Consider the following 26,487-nt stretch of genomic DNA (forward strand, 5'->3'; position numbering starts at 1 on the left):
CATTTATCATGTAGGTGTTGACTGAAAGACAACATCCGATCATTCGGAATGTTTAAATAAATGTGCCAGTTGTTGTTAATGGTCACCTCAGTGGTTAGACTCAATTCCTAATGAGAAAAATATCCCCAAAACATGGCAGGTCCACTTCCAGCTTGAGACAGACCTCTCAGACACTCAAGATGGAATGCTTCATTTGGCCATCGGTCTACTTGAGAATGTGCATCATCTGAATATAGGCAAAAACGTGATCGTCAGATCTCGTTCCGCCAGTCAGCTGCTGTCCGTGTTCCAGGATTTCTAGCCCACTGAAGACGAGCAACTTTACTTGCCTGCGTGAGCAATGGCCCCCAAATATTCATTGCGTCCAGTGATCGTCACAATGTTCTGTCTCTAAAAAGTGAGAATGGACCTTCATTCACTGTCTGCAACAATTCCCGCAGGATCTTTTTCCGCCAACAATTCTAACGTTGTGTTTGTGGCCACGTGTGTTACACCAGTGCTTGTAGATAGTTTGAACACTCCATCTCGGAACACCAACAAATCCACCAACTTGACGCGGCTGCGCGGGGTAGCCGCTTGGTCTTGGGAGCCTTGCCACGGTTCACGCGGCCTCCCCCATTGGAAGTTCGAGTCCTTCCTCGAGATGGAAATTCTGAATGACGATATGTTGCCTTTGGGTCAACATCTACATGATAAATGTGTTATTGATTCCCCTGGTTTTCAAAACGACGACAGCAAAAATGTATGTGTGGTGTCGTTAGCGTAAGTTAGATTAAGTGGTGCGTAAGCCTAGGGACCGATGACCTCAGCAGTTTGGTCCCATAGGAACGTACCACAAATTTCCAAATGTCCAGCTTGACGCACTGGATGGCCGTGGAGACAGCCATACACGATATCCTCTTTTGGCCCCTCTGTGAATTTCTTACAGTTACCCATGTTTCCTGACAATGTCCACTTGAAACATAGGCTGAGACGACAAAAGTCATATGATACCTCTTAATATCGTGTCGGACATTCTTTCGCATGGCGTACTGCAGCAACTCGACGTGGCATAGACTCAACAAGTCGATGCAAGTTCTCCTTGCTGGATTTTTGGCCATGCTGTCTCTAGAGCGCCCGTAAATGGGAAAGTGTTAACGATGCAGAATTTCGTCCACGAATTGACCATTCGATTATACCCCATATGTGTTCGATGGAATTCAAGTCAGGTGATCTGAGTAGCTAAATCATACCCTTGAACTGTCCAGAACACTTTTCAAACTGGTGACTATTGCATTGTCATCCATAAAATCTCCATCGATGTTCGGGAACATGAACTCCATGAATGGCTGCAAAAGATTCTAAGAAACCGAACATAGCCATATCCAGTGAATGATCGGTTAAGTAGGATCAGACATCATTGTCAACACAGGTCACACCATTATGGAGGCACCATCAGCTTGCAAAATGCCTTGTCAACTTCGTGGGGTCTGCACCACACTCGAACGCAATCATCATCTCTTACCAACTGAAATCGGAACTCATCTGACAAGGCCGTGGTTTTTCATTCGTCTACGGTCCAAACAATACGGTCATGAATTCAGGCGAGGCGCTGCAGGCGATGTCGTGCTGTTAGCAAAGGCACTCCTGTCGTCTTCTGCTGTCTTTTGCCTCACTGTCTAACGGATACGTTTCTTGCTTGTCTGTTACCACCGACAACTCTACACAAACGCCGTTGGTCTCCGTGATTACTGCGTGGTTACTCCGTTGTCCGTGGTAAGAGATAAAGCCTGAAATTTGGTTCTATCGACACACTCTTGGCATTGTAGAACCCAGAATATTGAATTCTCTAATAATTTCAAAAATGGAATGTTCCAAGCATCCAAATCCAACTACCATTCCACGTTCAAAGTTTTTGATTCCCGTCAAGAGGCCGTAATAGCGTCAGAAACCTGTTCACATGAAACACCTGAGTATAAATGACAGTTCTGTCAATGAAGTGCCCTTTTATACCTTCTGTATGCGACTCAACCGCCATCTGTATATGTGCATGCCGCTATCCCGTGACTGTCTCCTCGGTATGTATGTATGACGCTACTCAGTCACAAGCACAGTCAGTGTGGCTTTCTCAAAGTACATGGAGTGAGCTACTGCTCACGAAAACCACTCATTGCATTTTGTACCACCTTACAGCGAGACCTTCAGAGATGGTGGTCCAGATTACCGTACGCACCGGTACCGCTAATACCCAGCAGCACATCCTCTTGCATTGATTAATGCCTGTATTCGTCGTGGCATAGAATCCACAAATTCATCAAGGCACGTTCGATTCCCGGCTGGGTCGGAGATTTTCTGCACTCACCGAAGTGGCGTCAAATCGAAAGACTTGCACCCGGCGGTCTACCCGACTTGAGGCCCTAGTCAAACGACATTTACATTTATTAAGGAACTGTTGGTCCAGATCGTCCCACTCCTCAACGGCGATTCGGTGCAGATCCCTCAGAGTGGTTGGTGGGTCACGTCGTCCATAAACAGCCCTTTTGAATCTATACCAGGCATGTTCGAAAGGGTTCATGTCTGGAGAACATGCTGGCCACTCTAGTCGAGCGATGTCGTTATTCTGAAGGACGTCATTCACAAGATGTGCACGATGAGGGTGCGAATAGTCATCCATGAAGACGAATGTCTCGCCAATATGCTGGAGATATGGTTGCACTATCGGTCGGAGGATGGCATTCAGGTATCGCACAGCCGTTACAGCGCCTTCCATGACCACCAGAGGCATACGTGGGCCACTCCGAAACAGCAGGCGACCTCCACCGTGGTGCAGTCGCTGATCCGTGTGTGTAAGGCGTTCTGCCTGCCCGGGTTGCCTCCAAACACGTTTCCGACGATTGTCTGGTTGAAGGCATATGCGACACTCATCGGTGAAGAGAACTTAATGCCAATCCTGAGCGGTCCATTCCGCATGTTGTTGGCCCCATCTGTACCGCGCTGCATGGTGTCGCCGCGCGGGATTAGCCGAGCGGTCTCAGGCGCTGCAGTCATGGATTGTGCGGCTGGTCTCAGCAGAGGTTCGAGTCCTCCCTCGGGCATGGGTATGTGTGTTTGTCCTTAGGATAATTTAGGTTAAGTAGTGTGTAAGCTTAGGGACTGACGACGTTAGCAGTTAAGTCCCATAAGATTTCACACACATTCGAACATTTTTTTTAATTTTTTATTTATTTAATTACTTTTTTTTTTTTTTTTTTGCGTGGTGTCGTGGTTGCAAAGATGGACCTCACCGTTTGCAAAGATGGACCTCGCCATGGACGTCGGGAGTGAAGTTGTGCATCATGCAGCCTATTGCGCACAATTTGAGTCGTAACACGACGCTCTGTGGCGGCACGAAAAGCTTTATTCAACATGGTTGCGTTGCTGTCAGTGTTCCTCTGAGCCATAATCCGTAGGTAGCGGTCATCCACTGCACTTGTAGCCCTTGAGCGGCCTGATCGAGGCATGTCATTGCCAGTTCTTGACACTATGTATCTCCTCCATCTCCGAACAACATCGCTTTGGTTCACTTCGAGACGCCTGGACACTTCCCTTGTTGAGAGCTCTTCCTGGCACAAAGTAACGATGCGGAAGCGATCGTATCGCGGTATTAACCGTCTAGGCATGGTTGAACTACAGACAATCTGAGCCGTGTACCTCCTTCCTGGTGGCATGACTGGAGCTGATCGGCTGTCGGACCCCGTCCGTCTAATAGGCGCTGCCGATGTGTTTTTGTTTACATCTTTGGGCGGGTTTAATGATATCTCTGAACAGTCACAGTGTCTGTGTCTGTGATACAATATCCACAGTCAACGTCTGTCTTCAGGAGTTCTGGGAACCGGGGTGATAATGTTTTCTTGATGTGTGTATTTTTAAAAAGATGCACAAGCGTGTGACTTCAGCAAATAATATCGTATCTCGCTCTCTTTGCAGGAGCGGAAGTAGATGGGAGATCAGATAAAGAGGCACGGGGCGGTGTCCGTGGTGGATGTTTTGCGGCACAACGTGATGCTCCTCAGGCTGAGCGGCGCGTGGCCGCCAGAGGGGGCGCGCGCAAGTAGGTGGTCCCGGCTCTACCCGCTGTACACGGCCAGCATCTTCCTCAGCCAGGGACTCTGCATCGCCATGGGCCTGCTGCACGCCTACGAGTCGTGGGGCGACACCGACAGCATCATGCTCACGTTCGTCAACACGGCCACCCTGCTCGGCGGCGTCATCAAACTGGCGCACTTCTGCAGCCACGTCGCAGACTACCGCCAGCTGGTCACCGACCTCCGCGACGTCGTCCGCTTGCAATGGCCGGACTGCGAGCGGGACTCGGAGCTCATGGCCACATTCAGCGGCTCCTACCGCGGCGCCCTGAGGCTCACGTTCGGCATGATAACCTACCTCCACTTTGTGGGGCCCATCTGGTACGTGATGCCCGTAGTCGCCTGGGCCATGGGAGCGGAGGGGCGACATCTACCCTTCATCGACTTGCGGGGCACCGTAAAGGAAAATTACTCACTGTACCTCTTAATCTACCTGGTGCAGTGCCATTCCATTTTCTACTGGTGCTTCATCAGCCCCAGCCTAGACATGTTCTTCGTTACATGCATGATCCACGTGGCTGCTCAGCTTAGTATCCTCAACACGCGCCTGACCGACGTAGGAGGAAGTCAGGAAGCTGATGGTAACGATGCAGTGGCGCTTCCCAGAACTAGGAGAAAGATTCACTTCTGTCAAGAGCACACTCCCAAGCCAAACGTCTTCGAAGAACTACGGAAATGTGTCAACGATCATCAGCGTATCTTGAGGTAGGCAACAACAGCTTTATTGAAATTCTGTGACACTTCAGGTACAGGAGCACTGACCTAAGGCAACGTAAGAAAAAAAAAAGATGGGCCAAGTGTGAGTAGAACTGCCGCACTGAGGGTTCCATACAAACTTTATAGTCCGGCCCCGGTAGCTGAGTGGTCAACGCGACAGTGTCAATCTTAAGGGCCCGGGATCCATTGCCGGCTGGGTCGGCAATGGATCACTCAGGGACTGGGCGTTGTGTTGTCCTAATCATCATCATTTCATCCCATGGACGCGCAAGTCGCCGAAGTGCCGTCAGATCGAAAGACTTGCACCTGGTGAACGGTCTACCCGACGGGACGCCCTAGTCACACGACATTTTATTTTACAAATTTTATTATCTATATATCTAGTTCATCCATCCGGAAAATCGAAAATTTCGACGAATTTCAGCTGTTATCGATATCGATACTGGCAAGATGTTAGTTCTGGAAATTTCAAGACTATCAAAATCCCTACTGTAGTTCCTCAATTTATCCGAGATATATAAATAGAAGCGAGCAAGGGATTTCATTTTACATACGTAGAGAGAGAAGATTTAATAATACATTTTTAATTTACTTCCTAAAACATGACTGCTGTTTACATTTTATGTTTCTATGCAAAATTCTCGTCTATTATGCTTCCGACGGATGATAAACGCAATGTATGTTCAAATGGCACAAGATATTTTCATCTCACATAATCACAGTTTAACAAGTTTCAAAATGTTTATTTTACTTCTACCGTGTAACATTGTTTCTTGTCGAATTTCATAGTTCTAGGTCAACGGGATGCGTCTGTAGGGTTTGATGAGTGAGTCTGCGTGTATCGAAATATATGACAGAATTGACCGAATCTTTTGATTGCATTGACTTAGAAGCTTACAGATTTTATGCTGTCAAGGTGTCACAAACCTTAGTAACCTACACAAATTTGACTTTAATACTCCTAATTTTTCGAGGAAAAATGGGTGTTAACAGGAGGACAGACGAACAGACAGACGGATGATAAGAAAAAAAATCTTCATGTAATTACAAATTAACAATTTTCGAGTTTTTTCCTTTACTGTGAAACTGTGAAACCTTGCTCCTTGCCAAGTTTTATGGTTCTGGGTCAATGGGTAGCACTCTATTAAGTTTTGACGAATGGGTTCAAATCAAAAGGCTCCAAGCACTATGGGATTTAACATCTGAGGTCATCAGTCCCCTAGAATTAGAACTACTTAAACCTAATTAACCTAAGGACATCACACACATCCATGCCCGAGGCAGGATTCGAACCTGTGACCGTTGCAGCAGCGCGGTTCCAGACTGAAGCGCTTAGAACCGCTCGGCCACAGTGGCCTGCAACGTATGGGTTAACGAGTATCAAAATTTATAATATAATTGACCGTACCTTTTGAGTAAAGTGACTTAGAAGGTTAAAATGTTTTCACCACCAAGGGACCATAGGTCTTCATATGTAACATAAATTTGAGCTTGGTATGTCTACCCGTTTCTGCGACAAATGATTCTTAAAATTCAAACAAATCGACACACACATAGACTGGAGACAAAGCGATCCCATAAAGGTTGCGTTTTTGTAAATTCAGGCACAGAACACTAATTTTAATTTCAGCAGGTGATTAACTGACTTATCGTGGCAATGGAGGACTTAAGATCTGCCTTCATGTTCTCTAGAAAATAGGGTATTGCTCATAATACGGCACCCGTAATATTTTACACACGATTCAAAATAGTTGGAGGGGAGTAAAACTTTCAATATTTTGTTATACAGGATTTCTGATGAAGTATAGTAAATATTTCACGTTACAATAGTACAGTGTAATAAGAACAAAACTTTTCATAGAATACGGTTATTGGAATACAGGTGTTAGAATAGCACCCTCTAACAAAAACAGTTACACACAAAAGATGTTCTGTAAAGATAAATGATTAGGTTTAAGACTGATTTTCATGAATTCCGCGTCCAACGTTGAGGCACTGTAGTGGCCAAGAGACCTTCTAACCACTTCATATCAGAGTAACATTTGTTAACCTCTTCATCTCAGCGTAACACTTGAACCCTACAATCTCAGTTACTTTTTGGATATATTACAATCTCTGTCTTAGTTCACGGTCTCTACGGTTCTCTCAAGTCCCATGGAAGTTTTCCCTCACGTTTTAACACATGTCCTATCATTCTGTCCTCTCCTGTTGTCAGTGTTCTCATATGTTCCTGTCTTCACAAGTTCTGTGGAGAACCATCCGATTTCTTATCAGGCCGCTTAATTTTCAGCATACACCTGTAGCACCGGACCTCAAACAATTCTCATCGCTTCTTTTCTGGTTTCCGATCAGTCCATAATTCACCTCCATGCAATGATGTGCTCCGAGCGTACATTGTTAAAAATTTCTTCCTCAAATTGAGGACAATATTTCATCCTAACAGAATCCCTTCACTTCATCTACTTCGTGGTCACCGATTTGAATGTTGTATACAGCGCTACTTTTACTACTTCTTATTAGTTTCGTCTTTCGTCGATGTGTGCCCATTAAACTGATCATTCCATTCGACAGGTCTTCCAGTTCAAATTCTAATGTCATCAGTGTATTCCCGGTTGGGTAACACTCTCACATCCTAACACATTCACTGGGAACCTTAAAACTGTACTTGCATAGCGACTTTTAAACCCGTGCAGCCGAGTGGCTTTCTTTTGCTGCTCTAGCGCCTGCATGTTGGCATACAGGACCTGCGGGGTGTCAAAAGGGTTATCTACCTTTAGGCGCTAAAGCAGCAGCGGATCGCTAATCAGTAGAAGTATCTGTACAGCTACATTTTTATATCACTAAAGCAAGGTTAGTGGGTGACACCGACGTTACTGCCCATCTGGGGGATCAAAGAGGCACCGTTTGCCACCCTTTAATTCACGCATCTGTGTCCCCTCCCCCCCCCCCCCCCCCCACCAATCAACCCTCGTGGATGAAAAAGCGTGAATACCCTTTGCTGATTCAGACCACAATCAAATTTTTGTAAGGCCATCCTTGTGATTGAAGGTTTGGAGACTTCGGCCGTTCGCCTACGAGGTGAGACTGCACACCTGCAGCCGTCCTTTCGAGGTCATTCATTGTGTAGTTACCTGTTTCGGTGATTCAATACGCCATCTTCAGGCCTTAACATACTCTGAGCGGGTGAACTCCCATCGTATGTACGATGCCATTAGTTGTCAACATTTATGAACTGATTTTCGTACACAGTGACAGCGATCTTGTGCCTGTAGCCATCGTATATACTAGGACCTCTCCCCCTCAGCGTCAGTTAAGTCCTGAAGATGGTGTACTGAATCACCGAAACTGGTAGCCATATAATAAATAGCACAGAAGTGGTGGCTACAGGCGTTCCATTTTATTACATACATTTAAATTTCGTCGAATGGTTTTTAACGTTTCATAGTGATTCTACCCTGTAGAACAAAACAAAAATAGCGGCCGCGCTACACTCCAAAGAAGTCGGACCGCGTTCAAAGGGGGTTTCAGGTCTACAATTCCTTAGAGGTGGGTTGAATCGTCTGGGGGTCGTCAACAGTCTCCAAGGATGTCGAGAGCATCGCTGTGCTGTACATCTTAGTGCAAACTGTCGTTTTGTGCCAGAAACTTTGTGGGAATCTAAGCCTCAATGGAAAGGACTGTTTCAGTGCCGCCCTTTGTGCCACCTCCTGATGCTTTTTCTGGTCGATTTTCACCGGTGGTGTGTCGGCCACCAGTAAGAAACAATGGGCGCCGCGGTTTTGAACTCCACTGCAGAGGCTTCAAAGGAAGGGGTAAAATAAGGGTAAACGGGGTATGTGGTGTTGTGTCTAGACAAGACAGCCTAGACACAATGAGAGCAAGCCGAAAGGCAAGCGCTAAGCTAAAGCTGGATGGCGAGAGGTCTGAAACAGGATACGTAATGAATGCTAAAAAGAAAAGTACATAGCTTCTGGAATACTTAACTTTAATCCATCCTTTTGGTACATCTGGAGATTGTGGCGATACAAGTGAGACTCTTTAGACACATGCAGTGTTTCTAATGGCGCCTTGCTAGGTCGTAGCCATTGACTTAGCTGAAGGCTATTCTAACTATTGGGTCGGCTAATGAGCAATGCTTCGTCCATGTAGTCGCTAGCAAAGTCGTCCGTACAACTGGGGCGAGTGCTAGTCCGTATCTCGAGACCTGCCTTGTGGTGGCGCTCGGTCTGCGATCACACAGTGGCGACACGCGGGTCCGACATGTACTAATGGACCGCGGCCGATTTAAAACTACCACCTAGCAAGTGTGGTGTCTGGCGGTGACACCACATTCCTCCCCCGCAAATCGGCGAACGGTCGTGTTATAAGGCTTCCGCCCGCCGTGGGGAGGACCCCATGTTGACGTATGCGATGAGGTGGGGAGCCTAACAACAGGCGAGGCTATGCCACCCGCACCCGGCCATTCGGTCCGAGGGGAGCTAGGAAACGCCTGAAAACCTAGTCCAGGGTGCACGTCAACATGCGGCGGATGCGCCCGTAAAGAGACAGGAGGGGCCGAAGGGTCGACCTCCATGGCGTCGGGGTACTCGACGCGCGAAGACGCCATGTGGTCCAGAGCGGGCAAGAGTTCCATGGCGGAGGGCGGCTGGTCACGGGAAGCGATCGGCGGCGCGTAACCCAGGGAGGCGCCCGGCGGCACCAGCGAAGCGTCTAATGCGGGCGGCGTCGGCGGGAGAACAGACGGCGGCGGCGGCGGCTGCGGCGCGTCGCCATGGGGCAAAATGGAAGGCATCGTCGGTAACACCTGGGGATGAGGCGAGCCAGTAGATGGGTCCCCAGGGCGCTGACCTGACGGCACCGTCGCTGAAAGCAGACGGGGAGCGGCAGAACCCGTGCGACGACAGAGGCGCAGCTGATTGAGATGCCGACGCACCTCACCAGAGGCCCCCAAAACCAAATACATTGCGCGGCCGAGGCAGCGAAGAATGCACCCTGCGAGCCAACGCCGTGAACCGCGATAGTTGCGATAGAATACAACGTCGCCTGGAGGAAAAGCAGAAGACTGCCGCTGCACAGGAACCTGATGCGGCAGATGCAGCAAAGACATCAAGGTTCGATGAGGACGGCCGTGGAGCAACTCAGCCGGCGAGCGACCATCTCGGGGCTTAGAGCGATACGAAGACAAAAAGAGCAACAATGCGTCCTCCCGAGAATGCGACTCTTTTAACTTCAACATCTGTGACTTGAAAGTCCGGACCAACCGTTTGACTGAGGCGAAAACGGCGCGGATGTCAGATGTTAAATACCATTGGCCTTGCAGAAAGACTGAAATTCTGCAGACATGAATTGTGGGCCATTGTCAGAAACAATAGTCTGCGGAAGACCTTCAATGCAAAAGATAGCAGACAACGCTTGGATGGTGGCAGTTGACGTCGTGGAAGACATCCGGACCACAAAAGGAAAATTACTGAAGGCATCTACCAGAACCAACCATCGAGCATTCCAGAATGGACCAGCAAAATCGATGTGCAAGTGTTGCCAAGGGGAAGTGGCTTTCGGCCATGCAAAGACTTTCCGCGGCGGTGCGGATTGTTGTTCGGTACACGCCATGCAAGAAGAACACATATTCGTAATCGCAGCATCGATTCCGAACCAAGTACAGTGCTGACGAGCAAGTTGTTTCGTTCGCACTATACCCCAATGTTCGTGGTGAGGAAGCCGTAAAACAGAGGACTGTAACGAACGTGGGACCACGACTCGGGACTGATCTTTGCGTGTTTTTGGTACTTGCATTGTTTAATTCATAAATTTCGGGCGTATTATAGTATTTGAGAGTGTAGCATCACGTTTTAGTACCTGAATAGTGTAATTTCGCTTAGTCTCCTTCCGCCGCCGGGCAGTGTCAGCAGTGTGCAAGTAGCAGCATTACTGCATTTACTAGGCAATCTTGTATTTTAATAACCGTTTAAATTTTGTCGATTTGTTTGCGCTCTCTGTAGATTAGTTCAGACGTTCTTTGCAAAACAGTTTTTAGCATGGATAGGGACTGCAACTGCTGTGTTCGGATGCAGGCTGAGTTGGCATCCCTTCGCTCCCAGCTTCAGGCAGTGTTGGCTTCGGTCACACAGCTTGAGGCTGTTGGCAATGGGCATCACTGTGGGGGTCCGGATGGGGGTTTGTCGGGGACGGCCAGCTCGTCCCACGCATCCCCTGATCGGACTACGACTGTGGTTGCCCGGGATACTGCCCGCATTGAGGCTGATCCCTCACCTGTGGTAGAGTGGGAGGTCGTTTCAAGGTGTGGCATGGGGCGAAAGACATTCCGGAGGGCTGAACGGAAAGCCTCTCCAGTTTGTCTGACGAACCGGTTTCAGGCTCTGTCTCAGGCTGATACTGATCTTTGGCCCGACACGGCTGCTTGTCCCGTTCCAGAGGTTGCCCCTCAGTCTGCAAGATCCGGGCAGTTGCAGAGGGTGGGCTTACTGGTAGTTGGGAGCTCCAACGTCAGGCGCGTAATGGGGCCCCTTAGGGAAATGGCAGCAAGAGAGGGGAAGAAAACCAATGTGCACTCCGTGTGCATACCGGGGGGAGTCATTCCAGACGTGGAAAGGGTCCTTCCGGATGCCATGAAGGGTACAGGGTGCACCCATCTGCAGGTGGTCGCTCATGTCGGCACCAATGATGTGTGTCGCTATGGATCCGAGGAAATCCTCTCTGGCTTCCGGCGGCTATCTGATTTGGTGAAGACTGCCAGTCTCGCTAGCGGGATGAAAGCAGAGCTCACCATCTGCAGCATCGTCGACAGGACTGACTGCGGAACTTTGGTACAGAGCCGAGTTGAGGGTCTGAATCAGAGGCTGAGACGGTTTTGCGACCGTGTGGGCTGCAGATTCCTCGACTTGCGCCATAGGGTGGTGGGGTTTCGGGTTCCGCTGGATAGATCAGGAGTCCACTACACGCAACAATCGGCTACACGGGTAGCAGGGGTTGTGTGGCGTGGGCTGGGCGGTTTTTTAGGTTAGATGGCCTTGGGCAAGTACAGAAAGGGCAACAGCCTCAACGGGTGCGGGGCAAAGTCAGGACATGCGGGGACCAAGCAGCAATTGGTATTGTAATTGTCAACTGTCGAAGCTGCGTTGGTAAAGTACCGGAACTTCAAGCGCTGATAGAAAGCACCGAAGCTGAAATCGTTATAGGTACAGAAAGCTGGCTTAAGCCAGAGATAAATTCTGCCGAAATTTTTACAAAGGTACAGACGGTGTTTGGAAAGGATAGATTGCATGCAACCGGTGGTGGAGTGTTCGTCGCTGTTACTAGTATTTTATCCTGTAGTGAAGTAGAAGTGGATAGTTCCTGTGAATTATTATGGGTGGAGGTTACACTAAACAACCAAACTAGGTTGGCTCCTTTTACCGACCTCCCGACTCAGCAGCATTAGTGGCAGAACAACTGAGAGAAAATTTGGAATACATTTCACATAAATTTTCTCAGCATGTTATAGTCTTAGGTGGAGATTTCAATTTACCAGATATAGACTGGGACACTCAGATGTTTAGGACGGGTGGTAGGGACAGAGCATCGAGTGACATTATACTGAGTGCACTATCCGAAAATTACCTCGAGCAATTAAACAGAGAACCGACTCGTGGAGATAACATCTTGGACCTACTGATAACAAACAGACCCGAACTTTTCGACTCTGTATGTACAGAACAGGGAATCAGTGATCATAAGGCCGTTGCAGCATCCCTGAATATGGAAGTTAATAGGAATATAAAAAAAGGGAGGAAGGTTTATCTGTTTAGCAAGAGTAATAGAAGGCAGATTTCAGGCTACCTAACAGATCAAAACGAAAATTTCTGTTCCGACACTGACAATGTTGAGTGTTTATGGAAAAAGTTCAAGGCAATCGTAAAATGCGTTTTAGACAGGTACGTGCCGAGTAAAACTGTGAGGGACGGGACAAACCCACCGTGGTACAACAACAAAGTTAGGAAACTACTGCGAAATCAAAGAGAGCTCCACTCCAAGTTTAAACGCAGCCAAAACCTCTCAGACAAACAGAAGCTAAACGATGTCAAAGTTAGCGTAAGGAGGGCTATGCGTGAAGCGTTCATTGAATTCGAAAGTAAAATTCTATGTACCGACTTGACAGAAAATCCTAGGAAGTTCTGGTCTTGCGTTAAATCAGTAAGTGGCTCGAAACAGCATATCCAGACACTACGGGATGATGATGGCAATGAAACAGAGGATGACACGCGTAAAGCTGAAATACTAAACACCTTTTTCCAAAGCTGTTTCACAGAGGAAGACCGCACTGCAGTTCCTTCTCTAAATCCTCGCACAAACGAAAAAATGGCTGACATCGAAATAAGTGACCAAGGAATAGAAAAGCAACTGGAATCACTCAATAGAGGAAAGTCCACTGGACCTGACGGGATACCAATTCGATTCTACACAGAGTACGCGAAAGAACTTGCCCCCCTTCTAACAGCCGTGTAGCGCAAGTCTCTAGAGGAACGGAGGGTTCCAAATGATTGGAAAAGAGCACAGATAGTCCCAGTCTTCAAGAAGGGTCGTCGAGCAGATGCGCAAAACTATAGACCTATATCTCTTACGTCGATCTCTTGTAGAATTTTAGAACATGTTTTTTGCTCGCGTATCATGTCATTTATGGAAACCCAGAATCTACTATGTAGGAATCAACATGGATTCCGGAAACAGCGATCGTGTGAGACCCAACTCGCCTTATTTGTTCATGAGACCCAGATAATATTAGATACAGGGTCCCAGGTAGATGCTATTTTTCTTGACTTCCGGAAGGCGTTCGATACAGTTCCGCACTGTCGCCTGATAAACAAAGTAAGAGCCTACGGAATATCAGACCAGCTGTGTGGCTGGATTGAAGAGTTTTTAGCAAACAGAACACAGCATGTTGTTATCAATGGAGAGACGTCTACAGACGTTAAAGTAACCTCTGCCGTGCCACAGGGGAGTGTTATGGGACCATTGCTTTTCACAATATATATAAATGACTTAGTAGATAGTGTCGGAAGTTCCATGCGGCTTTTCGCGGATGATGCTGTAGTATACAGAGAAGTTGCAGCATTAGGAAATTGTAGCGAAATGCAGGAAGATCTGCAGCGGATAGGCACTTGGTGCAGGGAGTGGCAACTGACCCTTAACATAGACAAATGTAATGTATTGCGAATACATAGAAAGAAGGATCCTTTATTGTATGATTATATGATAGCGGAACAAACACTGGTAGCAGTTACTTCTGTAAAATATCTGGGAGTATGCGTGCGGAACGATTTGAAGTGGAATGATCATATAAAATTAATTGTTGGTAAGGCGGGTACCAGGTTGAGATTCATTGGGAGAGTGCTTAGAAAATGTAGTCCATCAACAAAGGAGGTGGCTTACAAAACACTCGTTCGACCTATACTTGAGTATTGCTCATCAGTGTGGGATCCGTACCAGATCGGTCTGACGGAGGAGATAGAGAAGATCCAAAGAAGAGCGGCGCGTTTCGTCACAGGGTTATTTGGCAACCGTGATAGCGTTACGGAGATGTTTAATAAACTCAAGTGGCAGACTCTGCAAGAGAGGTGCTCTGCATCGCGGTGTAGCTTGCTCGCCAGGTTTCGAGAGGGTGCGTTTCTGGATGAGGTATCGAATATATTGCTTCCCCCTACTTATACCTCCCGAGGAGATCACGAATGTAAAATTAGAGAGATTAGAGCGCGCACGGAGGCTTTCAGACAGTCGTTCTTCCCGCGAACCATACGCGACTGGAACAGGAAAGGGAGGTAATGACAGTGGCACGTAAAGTGCCTTCCGCCACACACCGTTGGGTGGCTTGCGGAGTATCATTGTAGATGTAGATGTAGATCATTATCAGAACGCAACAACAAAACACCACGTCGAACAAAAAGTCTCTCCCTGTGAGCAAAAAATCGGCGAACCAACGCATCCTCGATCCGTGACTTTGACAAGGGCCATTGCGTAGCAACAAAACGCAAAACTGTAGCAAGGACAGGGTCAGCAGCTGTGGCTGTAGCTACACGACGAAAATAAATCGGAAACGATTCGACCACGTCATCGGTTTCTGAATCAATGAACATGCAAGCAAGTTCGGAAGAATCGAATGCTTTATCCTCAGCAACAGGCAAACGGGACAACGCATCGGCGTTTCCGTGCTTAGCAGTGGACCGATACGAGATATCGTAGTGGTACTGCGAGAGGAAAATAGACCAGCGAATGAATTTTTGCGCTGTACGCGGAGGTACAGGCTTGTTCCGATGAAAAAGCGATGTCAAAGGTTTGTGGTCCGTGATGATGGTAAAGTGACGACCATACAAGAAATCATGGAACTTAGTAACACCAAACACGAGAGCCAAAGCTTCTTTCTCTATTTGTGAATAATTTCTTTGTGCAGACATGAACAATTTGGACGCAAAGGCAATAGGGCGATCATGCGACCCATCTCTGTGCGCAAGCACAGCACCGATCCCGAAATCCGATGCGTCTACCATCAACAAAAGCGGTTTCTGGGGATCGAATGGCGTAAGGCAAGTATTTGAAAGCAACGCCGAGTTCAATTGGCGAAAGGCGCGTTCGCATTCCATCGTCCAGACGAACGGAACACCTTTACAGCGTAAGCGATGAAGCGGAGCTGAAATGGAAGAGGCACTGCGCACAGTCACGCACACCTTGTGATTCTAAATCGTGTAATGTTCTTGCGACCTCATCACGCAATGCGTGAGGAACATTGCGCGCTCTGAAAAATTTCGGTTGCGCGTTGAATTTCAGTTCCAAATGTGCTTCATAGTTCTGAGCGCAACCTAAGCCCGGTGCAAAAATGTCTGCAAATTCTTCACACAGACGAGAAACACTGTCTGAAGGCACAGTCTGATTCACTGATAGGACCTGATTTACTATAGACATGTTAAACAACTGAAATAAATCTAAACCAAACAAGTTCACTGCAGTAGAAGAACGAAGAACGTAAAATGACACAAGTTTGTTTGTCCCTTGTATGTTGCAAGAAGAGTGCACTGTCCTAACACAGGGATATTTTGACCTGAATAGCTATTTAACTTAACAGTTGCAGCACGCAACGGAGGTTTGCCCAGTTGTTTGTACGTGGCGTGATTGATCAATGAAGCTGCAGCTCCGGTATCGAGCTGGAATGGTATGACCTTGCCATTAAAGTCCAAATCTACAAAAAGTTTATTGTACTGCTGACGACAAGAGCGACTGTCTCGTGCAATTTGAACTGATACATGTACAGCATCACTTGCTAATTGACGTGATTTCTGGCGATGTCGACGCACACTTGTTGTGGGATGAACACCGTCACTGTTAGAGAAAGTGGCACTGGACGAAGTGGAATTAACTACATGAATGTCCATGGGCGAAGGTTCACGAGCCTGAGTATTCTTGGTTCGATTCTGGCGTGAGGCAAAAGGCCTGGAATGGTTGTGATTGTCTGATCTGAGCTTATTCTGGCAAACACTTTGAACATGTCCTTTCTTATTACAGAAAAAGCAAATAGCTTGGCGTCACAGGCAATTTTCACGCGAATGTCTAGTAGCACACCGCAGGCATGATTTCACTGCATTTGTATGCTGGCGCGGCACACCTGGTTTAGAGCGGGGCGGCAGCTGCGTGGACGCGCGCGAGGGCAGTTTACTGGTCCGCGCAGCGCGCCCGGCGGGTCGGTTAATGTTACACACGGCTGGCGAAGTTGCAAATGATTCCTGTGCAAAGTCAAGTGTGTCTTCTCTATCTAATATGTCTATCACTTGCTGAAGGGAGGGATTAACTAGTTTCAAAATCTGTTCCCGTATGCGAACATCAGAAACGTTCTGTGCTATTGCATCACGTACCACAGTATCTGAATAAGGGAGTCCACATTCACACTCAAAAGCACAATCCCGAGTAAGGCCTTGCAATGTTGTAACCCACTCCCTATTAGTTTGACCGGCCGTACGTTTTGTACGAAAGAAAGTATACCTTTTTGCAACTACATTAACTGTTTCCTTGAAATAGGCATCTAAAGCATACAAAATTTCTTCGTAGGACAGAGTTGCTACGTCGCGTCGGGGAAATAATTTCACTATCACACGGTACGTTTGCACCCCTACACACGCCAATAAATGAGGCTGCCGCTCGTTACCTTGAATTCTGTAGGCGGCGAGATGAAATCCAAACTGGCGTGACCACTCTGTCCGTGTTTCCACGTCTGCTTGAAAATTACGGAAAGGTGGTGCAACTGCATGTTGTGGCTGCGGTAGCGGTGAAACGGCGGCTGCCGCATCCTTTTTCAGTGCACGTTGACGCCTGCGTCTGCTGATTCTGCAAGCGATAAAATTCGGACAGTACATCTGGCGAAGCCATGACACAAGTAAATGTAAGCAATTGGAAAGAACAAGACCCCATCCCATCCTCGTCGCCAAAAAATGTTGTGTCTAGACAAGACAGCCTAGACACAATGAGAGCAAGCCGAAAGGCAAGCGCTAAGCTAAAGCTGGATGGCGAGAGGTCTGAAACAGGATACGTAATGAATGCTAAAAAGAAAAGTACGTAGCTTCTGGAATACTTAACTTTAATCCATCCTTTTGGTACATCTGGAGATTGTGGCGATACAAGTGAGACTCTTTAGACACATGCAGTGTTTCTAATGGCGCCTTGCTAGGTCGTAGCCATTGACTTAGCTGAAGGCTATTCTAACTATTGGGTCGGCTAATGAGCAATGCTTCGTCCATGTAGTCGCTAGCAAAGTCGTCCGTACAACTGGGGCGAGTGCTAGTCCGTATCTCGAGACCTGCCTTGTGGTGGCGCTCGGTTTGCGATCACACAGTGGCGACACGCGGGTCCGACATGTACTAATGGACCGCGGCCGATTTAAAACTACCACCTAGCAAGTGTGGTGTCTGGCGGTGACACCACATGTGGTGACCTCCCCATCGTGTGACAAGTCCACGGTGGTGTTAGCCAATATTCTGGTGAAATTTGGTGCCAGTGTGACGCCATTATCCAACTTTACACCTTGCATGAACTTCTGAGCTCTTGCCTTTTTTTCTCATATGCCAACACTTTGATATCTGAAGTTGTCAGCGAACCCGACTGTGATATAGCAGGGCGCCACCCTTTTGCACCATTATAGACGAATAATGTAGACACCTTTGAGCCAAGTTCCAAATCCCTGCGTGGCAATGGGAGACAATTATTGTGTTTCAAACCAGTGACTCTTTAATTGTTTTGTGCATTGCACATGTATCTCATACACAATGATATTTGACAATGTCATATCACAGGAAATTTAATTTTTCAGTTATTGGTTGCTCATCTCAAAATAGGTGAAGTTCTTGCATTGTCAGCACAATTTTTAACCTTGAGGCTTGCAACAGCTTGTAAGGAACGGCTTCAGAATCCGATACACATTTGGTCTTACTGTCTTGGAAGGTCCGTTGGACATTATCACTTAATTTTCATTCCATGACCTTGTAGTGGTCGTGGCAGACTGGTCGCAATGTCGTCCAATTGTAGAGCACATTTTCTTTTAGCCAGTGGCCAGACGAATTGTGTCGGGTGAATGGCGTATTCCGAATCAGAAAATCAGTTACTGAACTTCCGGTTTCGGCAACTATCATACAACTAATGAAAACGTAGGATTAAGTAACGGATTTGAACTGTGTTAACTCGATAATGGGCCGACGTTGTCTCAATGGAAAGCACAATGCTCAAAAAACATTTACACCACCCTCGTGATTTCCATAGTTTGTGTTTCATTTCTGTTGGAATTATTTTTCTCGATACTCTTTTGACCACAAGAAATCGCTAACTAAGTGCGTAATGAAAGCAAAAGTGAAACTGCAATTTCTTTGTAGTTCAGCTGAGTGCGCCATGGCTCCAATGGGGAAACGACCAATGACGTAGCGTTTGCAAACTTTTGTGTACAGTCTTGTCATCACCCTTCGAAGTACATCTCAAACTTAGACCTTTCGAGCATTGGCACTTGATGGCAAATCGGAGTAGGCATACACAACAGCGACGGCATTCAAACACTCAGACGCTATCGCGACACGAAAAACATTGAATATGTGCTGCTTAGTGACAGCTCACGCTCCACAGCACAAATCAGTGATCGCTACCTACAAGTTACTGTTCACAGATATCCCAAGGAGAATACAGGAAAACCGCCAGATGGTGGTAGAAATTAGGACTGCGTCAACCAAGACGGCACCCACTTGTCTACGCATCATCAGTTTGGGCTCTAGGGGTCCGTTACGAGCGAAAGTAAATCCCCCGTCAATCTCTCTTTCACTCAGTTTCGTGATGCGCCTAGAAGGTGGACAGGGGAATAAATAATAAGCAACCTGGATTAGTGGAATCTTTTTCTCGTCACCGACGGGTATTCGATGGGTCCAACGCCTGATTATAGTCGTTGAAGAGTGTGAAGGCGACCAAGCTGTCACGCGGTTTCAGCAGGTAGATGTTTCGAACCGATAGCAGAAATGAGAAGCAATGAGAACAGCGAGAAACCTAACATGAGGATTGGTGATCGCGGAATAGATGAAGTTAAGGTTTTCTGCTAGCTAAGCAGCAAAACAACCCATGACGAACTGAGCAAGAAGGAGGACATAAGAAGCAGATTAGCGCTGGAAAAATGACATTTCTCACGTTGAAAGATGGATTGTGGGAAATCCGGAAAAGGAGAGAATCGAAGCATTTGAGATGTGGTACTACAGAAGAATGTTGAAAATTAGGTGGACTGGCACGCTAAAGAATGAGGAAGTTCTCCGGAGAATCCGCGAGGACAGGAATAGGGAAACACCGACAAGAAGAAGGCACATAATGGCAGGGCATCTGGTAGGGTATCAGGGAAGAACTTCCGTGGTACTGGGGTCGTAGATGGTGAAGACTGTAGAAGAAAGAGATGCAGAGGTTGGCACGAGAAACTAATTCTTGGTGGGCCGCAAGAACCAGTCAGAAGACTAAAAAAAATCATATACGGATGTCGCATCTTTTTCATTGCTGTCTATCGCAATTTGAGAGCTATACAGTACCGACATGAGATCCTCGACGGTATCATGCAGCTCTAAAGCAATAGGTCGACAGTGAGTTAGCCTTCCAAGCCATAACGCACGAACGCACCTCCCTAGTCTCGTAATAACAGCCTCCGCGGGTAGGAATTAAGCTAATCCAACGAACTGCGGTATCCGCTGATATGAAACTGATATGTGGGTCTGGTAGAACTTGCTATGTACGGTGGGAAGCAGCTTGGTGTCTAATGTTACTCAGCTGCAAATATTTATTTTAAAATATGGGAAAAATGTGCGCATTCGAATAGACATCCTTTATTTACACTAGTGTTACGTTTCTATTTCACAGTAATGTAAGTTCTTCTTAAGTTTTATAAGGCTTATTCCTTCGCAGCGAGTTCCTCTTCAGTAGATGCTCACACATGTTCCCACATGTGTAGATAATGCAAAACGTTTTTAAGCAGTTCATATAAGCGTGGTGTGTATGTATCCAGTTGTTTGTACGTATCAAGATGTGAAACAGATGACTGGTAGGAAATGTGCGTAGATGTACCTAAACGAGCTGAAATGAGAACCAATTTCATCTATCTTTCAGATGCAGCAAATCCAGGATATACTACAGTTTCTGTATTTTGTTTGCGACTATGGCGTTCCTTACATGAATTAAAAATTTTCCTGAACGCCTTAGCACTTGCTCCATTAGCCTCCACTTTTTCTGTTAAAGATCTTCCGTGGATGTCTTTCGCCGCCTGTTCTTTCTGGCATAATACTACTTCGTGATGTAGCTGTCCACGTCATTAAAACATACCTCTACTCTAGTGTGACGGATTTTCCTTTCGTTTATTATTTTGTCTTTTATTTCTTACAGTTATGACGTATATGCTGTATAATGTTATGTAATATATGTGACCTTAACTATAAGATGCTGTACGTACGTATTTTCTAACGTATTTTCTATTCTATAAGCAATATTTCCAGGGAAATTGAAGCGAATGTAATATCAGAGGAATGGGGAGGTGGAGACAATTGACAGGAAGCTGCATGCAGAAAGAGAGAAGGATGTTTTGCTAGCCTGATTGGTGGCGGGGTGTGTGAGAAACGCAAAATGTTACAGTAGAGGACATTAATAATTAATAGTCGGTGTGCAAAGTGTGCACTGTGTATGTTCAAAATATATCATGTAGACCATATTTATGGTGTGTTACAATTGTTCAGAGACATAATGTTACAGTTGGGAAAGTCCTAACAGAGTGAGGGCATAGTACGACTAACTTGTGGTGATTAATAATAAATGATCACCCACTTCCGTAAATCTAAACTGACCATGTGATTTTATGCGAATGAAATCAATGTCTTTCAACTCCGTGCCGTCTCAATATTCCTCCACAAACTGTTGCATTAAGCTATCCATCAGTCATTTAGATCCAACAATAATTTTGACGACGAATTATGTAAAATTCCAGACAGAAGAATTGCCGTGGTTCGTACAGATTAAGAGATTGATGCGTCACGCGATTTCTTCATACGTCTTGAGGTAGGCACAACTAACTCTGCATACATCTTTGTCCACAGAAAACATAAACAGTAGAAGCGAGCCAAAATACGTGTGCATTCAAAGTGTAAGAAGAATCTATATTTTGAACCAATTTACAGATTAACGTTTTCCCTTTCATATTTAATGGCACAAATCATTTTAGAAGCATTCTCCAAGACGAAGTTACTTTAAGAAATGTTATGTTTAGTTTTGCCTTTAATAGAAATGGAGCTGAAACTCGTTAACATCGACAGTTACTGGGCCAGAGCATGAGGCAGAGAGAAGTTGTGATTGTTAATATGGTAGCTGGAGTATTGTGCTTGTTTGGCACAAGAAAACGTTTAAAAGGTAGCAATCTACTGTATAACTTAAACTACTCATATTCTTGTAGATTGATGCGCGTTAATAAAATAGTTTGAAGCTTTACAGGTGTCCATGTATGCATGAAATGTACCTTGTGAATGCAATGTTGACATCGCAGTAAAGAAGTAGTGGGATAACGTTTGTGAGAAAATCAAAGAAATTAAAGAATAGAGATATAGTTGTAGAATTACATTTCGAATGTTTCCCGTTATTTCAGCTCTCGGTTTTCAACAATTCACATGTCACTTTGTACCCCTGTCCTTTCTTCATTTGCGTATAAAATGCGACACTCGAACACTTATAGTAGGGGGTGCACTAGAACCGCAGGTGGGAAATTCAGCCTAGTAGGGAACTATGGATAACGACTGTTCCTAAAACCGTTGACTATATTGTGAATTTTATTGAAAATCATCAAGCAAAGCCAGTAAACAGCTAGCCCACTCCCACGCAGTTCATAAAATGGTTCCACCTCCGAATGGCGACTTCGATCAATTCTTACAATGTTCACGACGCTAAGTTTCACAAGTTTAATAATTCACTTTCATTCCCACAAATTACTATAAAGCATGCCTATCAAATGTAAGACATGGATGTCTTACGTGAACTATAAATAGAGAATAAAAATGTGATTGAAGAGGGTGCGAAGTGAAAAATCTAGAGGAGAAATGCAAAGTGGAAGAGGCAAACGTGACACCAAGAAAGAAAACCACTTCCTATATGAAAATTAAATAAATGTTCTTATAAAAGAGAGGCAGATGTAGTAACAGCAGTTCACGTCCTTCGTGACTTAAATTAATCCACTAAATTTTTTTCTACCAATAAACGGAGAGAATGCGAGAAAAGAGATAAGAAGCAGTGAGCGCAGATGGTACATGTCTGCCCTAAGTAAGGTCCCACGCTGTTGACCAATATCTGCTTGGAATTCATAACACATTATTGACGACTATCGAAACGCCTGCAGTTGGCTTGTTGTAGAAAACCAGTAATAGTTCCATCCCACAGATCGCTAGTAAGGACATAGATAACCGTACCGTTACAGCTTCCATACGATGCTGGCTGCAAATGTGGACTTTCACAAGCTCTTCAGCAAGACTTTGAAAGGATTGGATACCACTAGTATTATTTTGTCACAGAAACCACACTTTTTCGGTACCCCACTGCATTTGGCAGAGTTCATCTATTGATCATCGTAGCCTACTGTCTTTGCTTGGCTGTAAAATTATTTAAATTTTCCTAGTCTGTAATCTCCACGTTATAACTGTATTCTCCTTTTCACTCCTCCTCATTGCATTCAGCATTGTTTTGCTTGTTTATGACCCAAATTCTGTGATGTGAATTTTCATAAGTACCTGTTCGCCATGCAAAGTTTCTTCTTTTCTGTCGTTCTTCGCAAATGTTCCTGCAATATCAAAGACAAACAACGTCGATGAAATGTTACAATCCCGAAATACAATCTTAACGTTTTTGTTTTTCCATCATATTGTAGAGAAATATTCGCCAGCCACATACTTCCTAAAATTTCAAAAGTTTTGTTCAATATTTCATTTTAGAATATTTTCTTTTCGTCATCAAATGAAACTAACGTATTTTAGTTTTTTTGTTGTTCTTCCTTCATTTATGATCTGGATGATAACAAATACTTTATATGCTTTTTACGAATCCCAAACACGAAGTTCAGTATGTGGATCAGTCAACTGCAGTTGTCTGTTAGTGTTGTTTAGTTACAATTTTCAGTCGAAACTGCGATAATGTACATCCGTTTCATCTTGCTTACTGCATCAAAGCGTTTGTTTCCCTCTACAAGTTTTACTCCCAGCATTTTCGGTTAACTCATTCATCCTGCGTAGCAGGTCGAATAACGTTTGTGTTCATACCCGTTGTTTAGTAGCTGTGGTTCGTATTCCGCCATGGTCGCCTCTCACAAGGATATGGATAGTTCAGAGGATATGTGTGTAATTCAGGTGGAAATTCTCGACTATGGTCTTCCCGCACTGTATCAAATTATCTTCTCAGTACTGTATTATCCACATCACTTCCATCCACTTCCTCTACCATTTCCGTAATACTCTTGGCAGACCTGGCCCAGAGGGCAGACGCTGGAATATTGAGCCCGAAAAGACAATTGCTTAATTTTGTAATAGCTTTTGATTAAGAAAATATTACGCTGGAAATAAGTTAATTAGCGTCTGCTCTAAGTCGTTCATTGAAAATTTCACTTTTCTAGTAGTATTTTTCGAGAAAACAAAAGATTTTGTAAGTGCCGGTTTTCGCGAGTTCTGGACGTAGACTTACACAAACTTAAAGACGTTTGCGTAAGTATTTACTAAGTGCGGAATTTGTTTTCGTTCCACATACATGAAGTAGAGCCTTTAAAAGTTTAAAGTGCAGTTTTTTAATTCCTTTTAAAACACAAAACATCCGTATTGCACTTACGCGATTTTTGGCCCAATTTTTCGAGTGTTCGAATTTAGCGTTTCAACGTAATATTAAGAGTGCATTACTGTTCTATATTAATAGTACATACATATATTAGTGTCCTATATAATTTTAGTGTCTATTGCGATCTGTAGATAATAGAATATTATCGATATTTTTTAGCGAACTTTCGTAAATAAATTTGCAAACAGTCATGAGTGTGAAGTGTTTGAGCTGCCTTAGAAAAGTTACACTATGTGATCAAAAGTATCCGAACACCTGGCTGAAAGTGACATACAAGTACGTGATTCCCTCCATCGGTAATGCTGGAATACAATATGGTGTTGCCCCACACTTAGCCTTGATGACAGATTCCACACTCGCAGGTATACGTTCAATCAGGTGCTGGAAGGTTTCTTGGGGAATGGCAGCCCATTCTTCGCCGAGAGCTGCACTAAGGAGAGGCATCGATGTGGGTCGGTGAGGCCTGGCACAAAGTCGGCGATCCAAAACATCCCAAAGGTATTCTATAGCATTCAGGTCTGGACTCTGTGCAGGTCAATCCATTACAGGGATGTTATTGTCGTGTAACCACTCCGCCACAGGCCGTGCATTATGAACAGGTGCTCGATCGTGTTGAAAGATGCAATCGCTATCTCCAGTTTTCTCTTCAGCAGTGGGAGGCAAAAAGGTGCTTAAAACGTCAATGGAGGCCTGTGCTGTGATAGTACCAGGAAAAACAACAAGGGGTGCAAGCCGCAAGCCCCCTCCACGAAAAACACGACGACACCGTAACACCACCACCTCCGAATTTTACTGTTGGCACTACACACGCTGGCAGATGACGTTCACCAGGCATTCCCCATACGCATACCCTGCCATCAGATCACCACATTGTGTACCGAGATTCGCCATTCCACATAACGTTTTTCCACTATTCAATCGTCCAATGTTTACGCTCCTTGCAGCAAGCGACGCGTCGTTCGGCATTTACGGCCGTGATGTGTGGCTTATGAGCAGCCGCTCTGCCATGAAATCCAAGTTTTTCTCGCCTCCCACCTAACTATCATATTACTTGCAGTGGATCCTGATCCAGCTTAGAATTCCTGTATGATGGTCTGGATAGACGTCTGCCTATTACACATTACGACCCTCTTCAACTACCGACGGTCTCTGTCAGTCAACAGACGAGGTCAGCCTTTACGCTTTTGTGCTGCACGTATCCCCTCACGTTTCCACTTCACTATCACATCGGAAACAGTGGACCAAGTGATGTTTAGGAGTGTGTAAATCACGCGTTCATACGTATGACGTAAGTGACACCCAATCACCTGACCACGTTTGTAGTCCGTGAGGTCCGCGGAGCGCCCCATTCTGCTCTCTCACTATGTCTAATGATAAATGAGGTCACTGATATGAAGTACCTGGTAATAGGTGGCAGGAGAATGCACCTAATATGAAAAAGTATATCTTTGGGGGTGTCCGGATACTTTTGATCACATAGTGCAATTTTTTGGTTCTATGCAGCTGTTGTGATAGATGGCAGATGGTTCGATTGGGGGAGGGGGGGGGGGAGGAGAATAAAGAGGCATGGGAATTGGGGAGGAAAGTGAGACTCGTCCATGAAATTGCAAAGTATGTTTAAGGGACGGGAAAATAGCTGAACTGAAGAGAAGATTAGAGCCCTTAAGGCTGAACTGGATTGTGCTGTGGAGGAACTGATGAGATTAAGAGGGAGCAGTGTGAAGACAAGAGGAAACTGGAGCCACAGAAAGAGAACAGAATCTGTTTTCTTCATCATTCGCACAAAAAATATATTTGGCATGCTACATTAGTTAAGTAACGAAGAGACTCAAGTAGACGCAGGTGTAGTGAATACAGACTTTCATTAGGAAACCAACTATTTCAAAAAAAGTGGAAAATAGAAAGAAACTTCTGTTGCTAGGAAATAGCCATGCAAGAGGTGTGGGCCTGAGTTTGCAGGAAAAAGTAGGTGACAGGTACCAGATCACAAACTTTTTAAGGCCCACTGCATGCTTTAGCCAAGCGGTAGAGGATGTAGGATCCTCGTACAAGGGCTTTGCACATTAGGATCATGTTGTGATAGTGGGTGAAGCAAGAAACAATACTGGTAGGGATCAAGGCAACAATATTGAAAGTGACCTGATAAAATAGATTCTGAAACGAACCATATAAATACATCTACATCTACATCTACATTGATACTCCGCAAGCCACCCAACGGTGTGTGGCGGAGGGCACTTTACGTGCCACTGTCATTACCTCCCTTTCCTGTTCCATT

General features: G+C 45.5%; 1 protein-coding gene across 1 annotated transcript in view; it reads left to right on the forward strand.

Moving 5' to 3' along the window:
• Window positions 1-3,957: 3,957 nt before the first annotated feature.
• The window catches only part of LOC126412976 (uncharacterized), a 62,549-nt gene continuing 40,019 nt past the window's right edge, over window positions 3,958-26,487 (forward strand). The window contains exon 1 of the mRNA XM_050082868.1: window positions 3,958-4,659. Coding sequence (XP_049938825.1) covers window positions 3,958-4,659 — 702 coding nt within the window. The remainder of the gene's footprint in view (window positions 4,660-26,487) is intronic.

Source organism: Schistocerca serialis, chromosome 7 (assembly GCF_023864345.2).
Source record: "Schistocerca serialis cubense isolate TAMUIC-IGC-003099 chromosome 7, iqSchSeri2.2, whole genome shotgun sequence".
NCBI lineage: Eukaryota > Metazoa > Arthropoda > Insecta > Orthoptera > Acrididae > Schistocerca > Schistocerca serialis.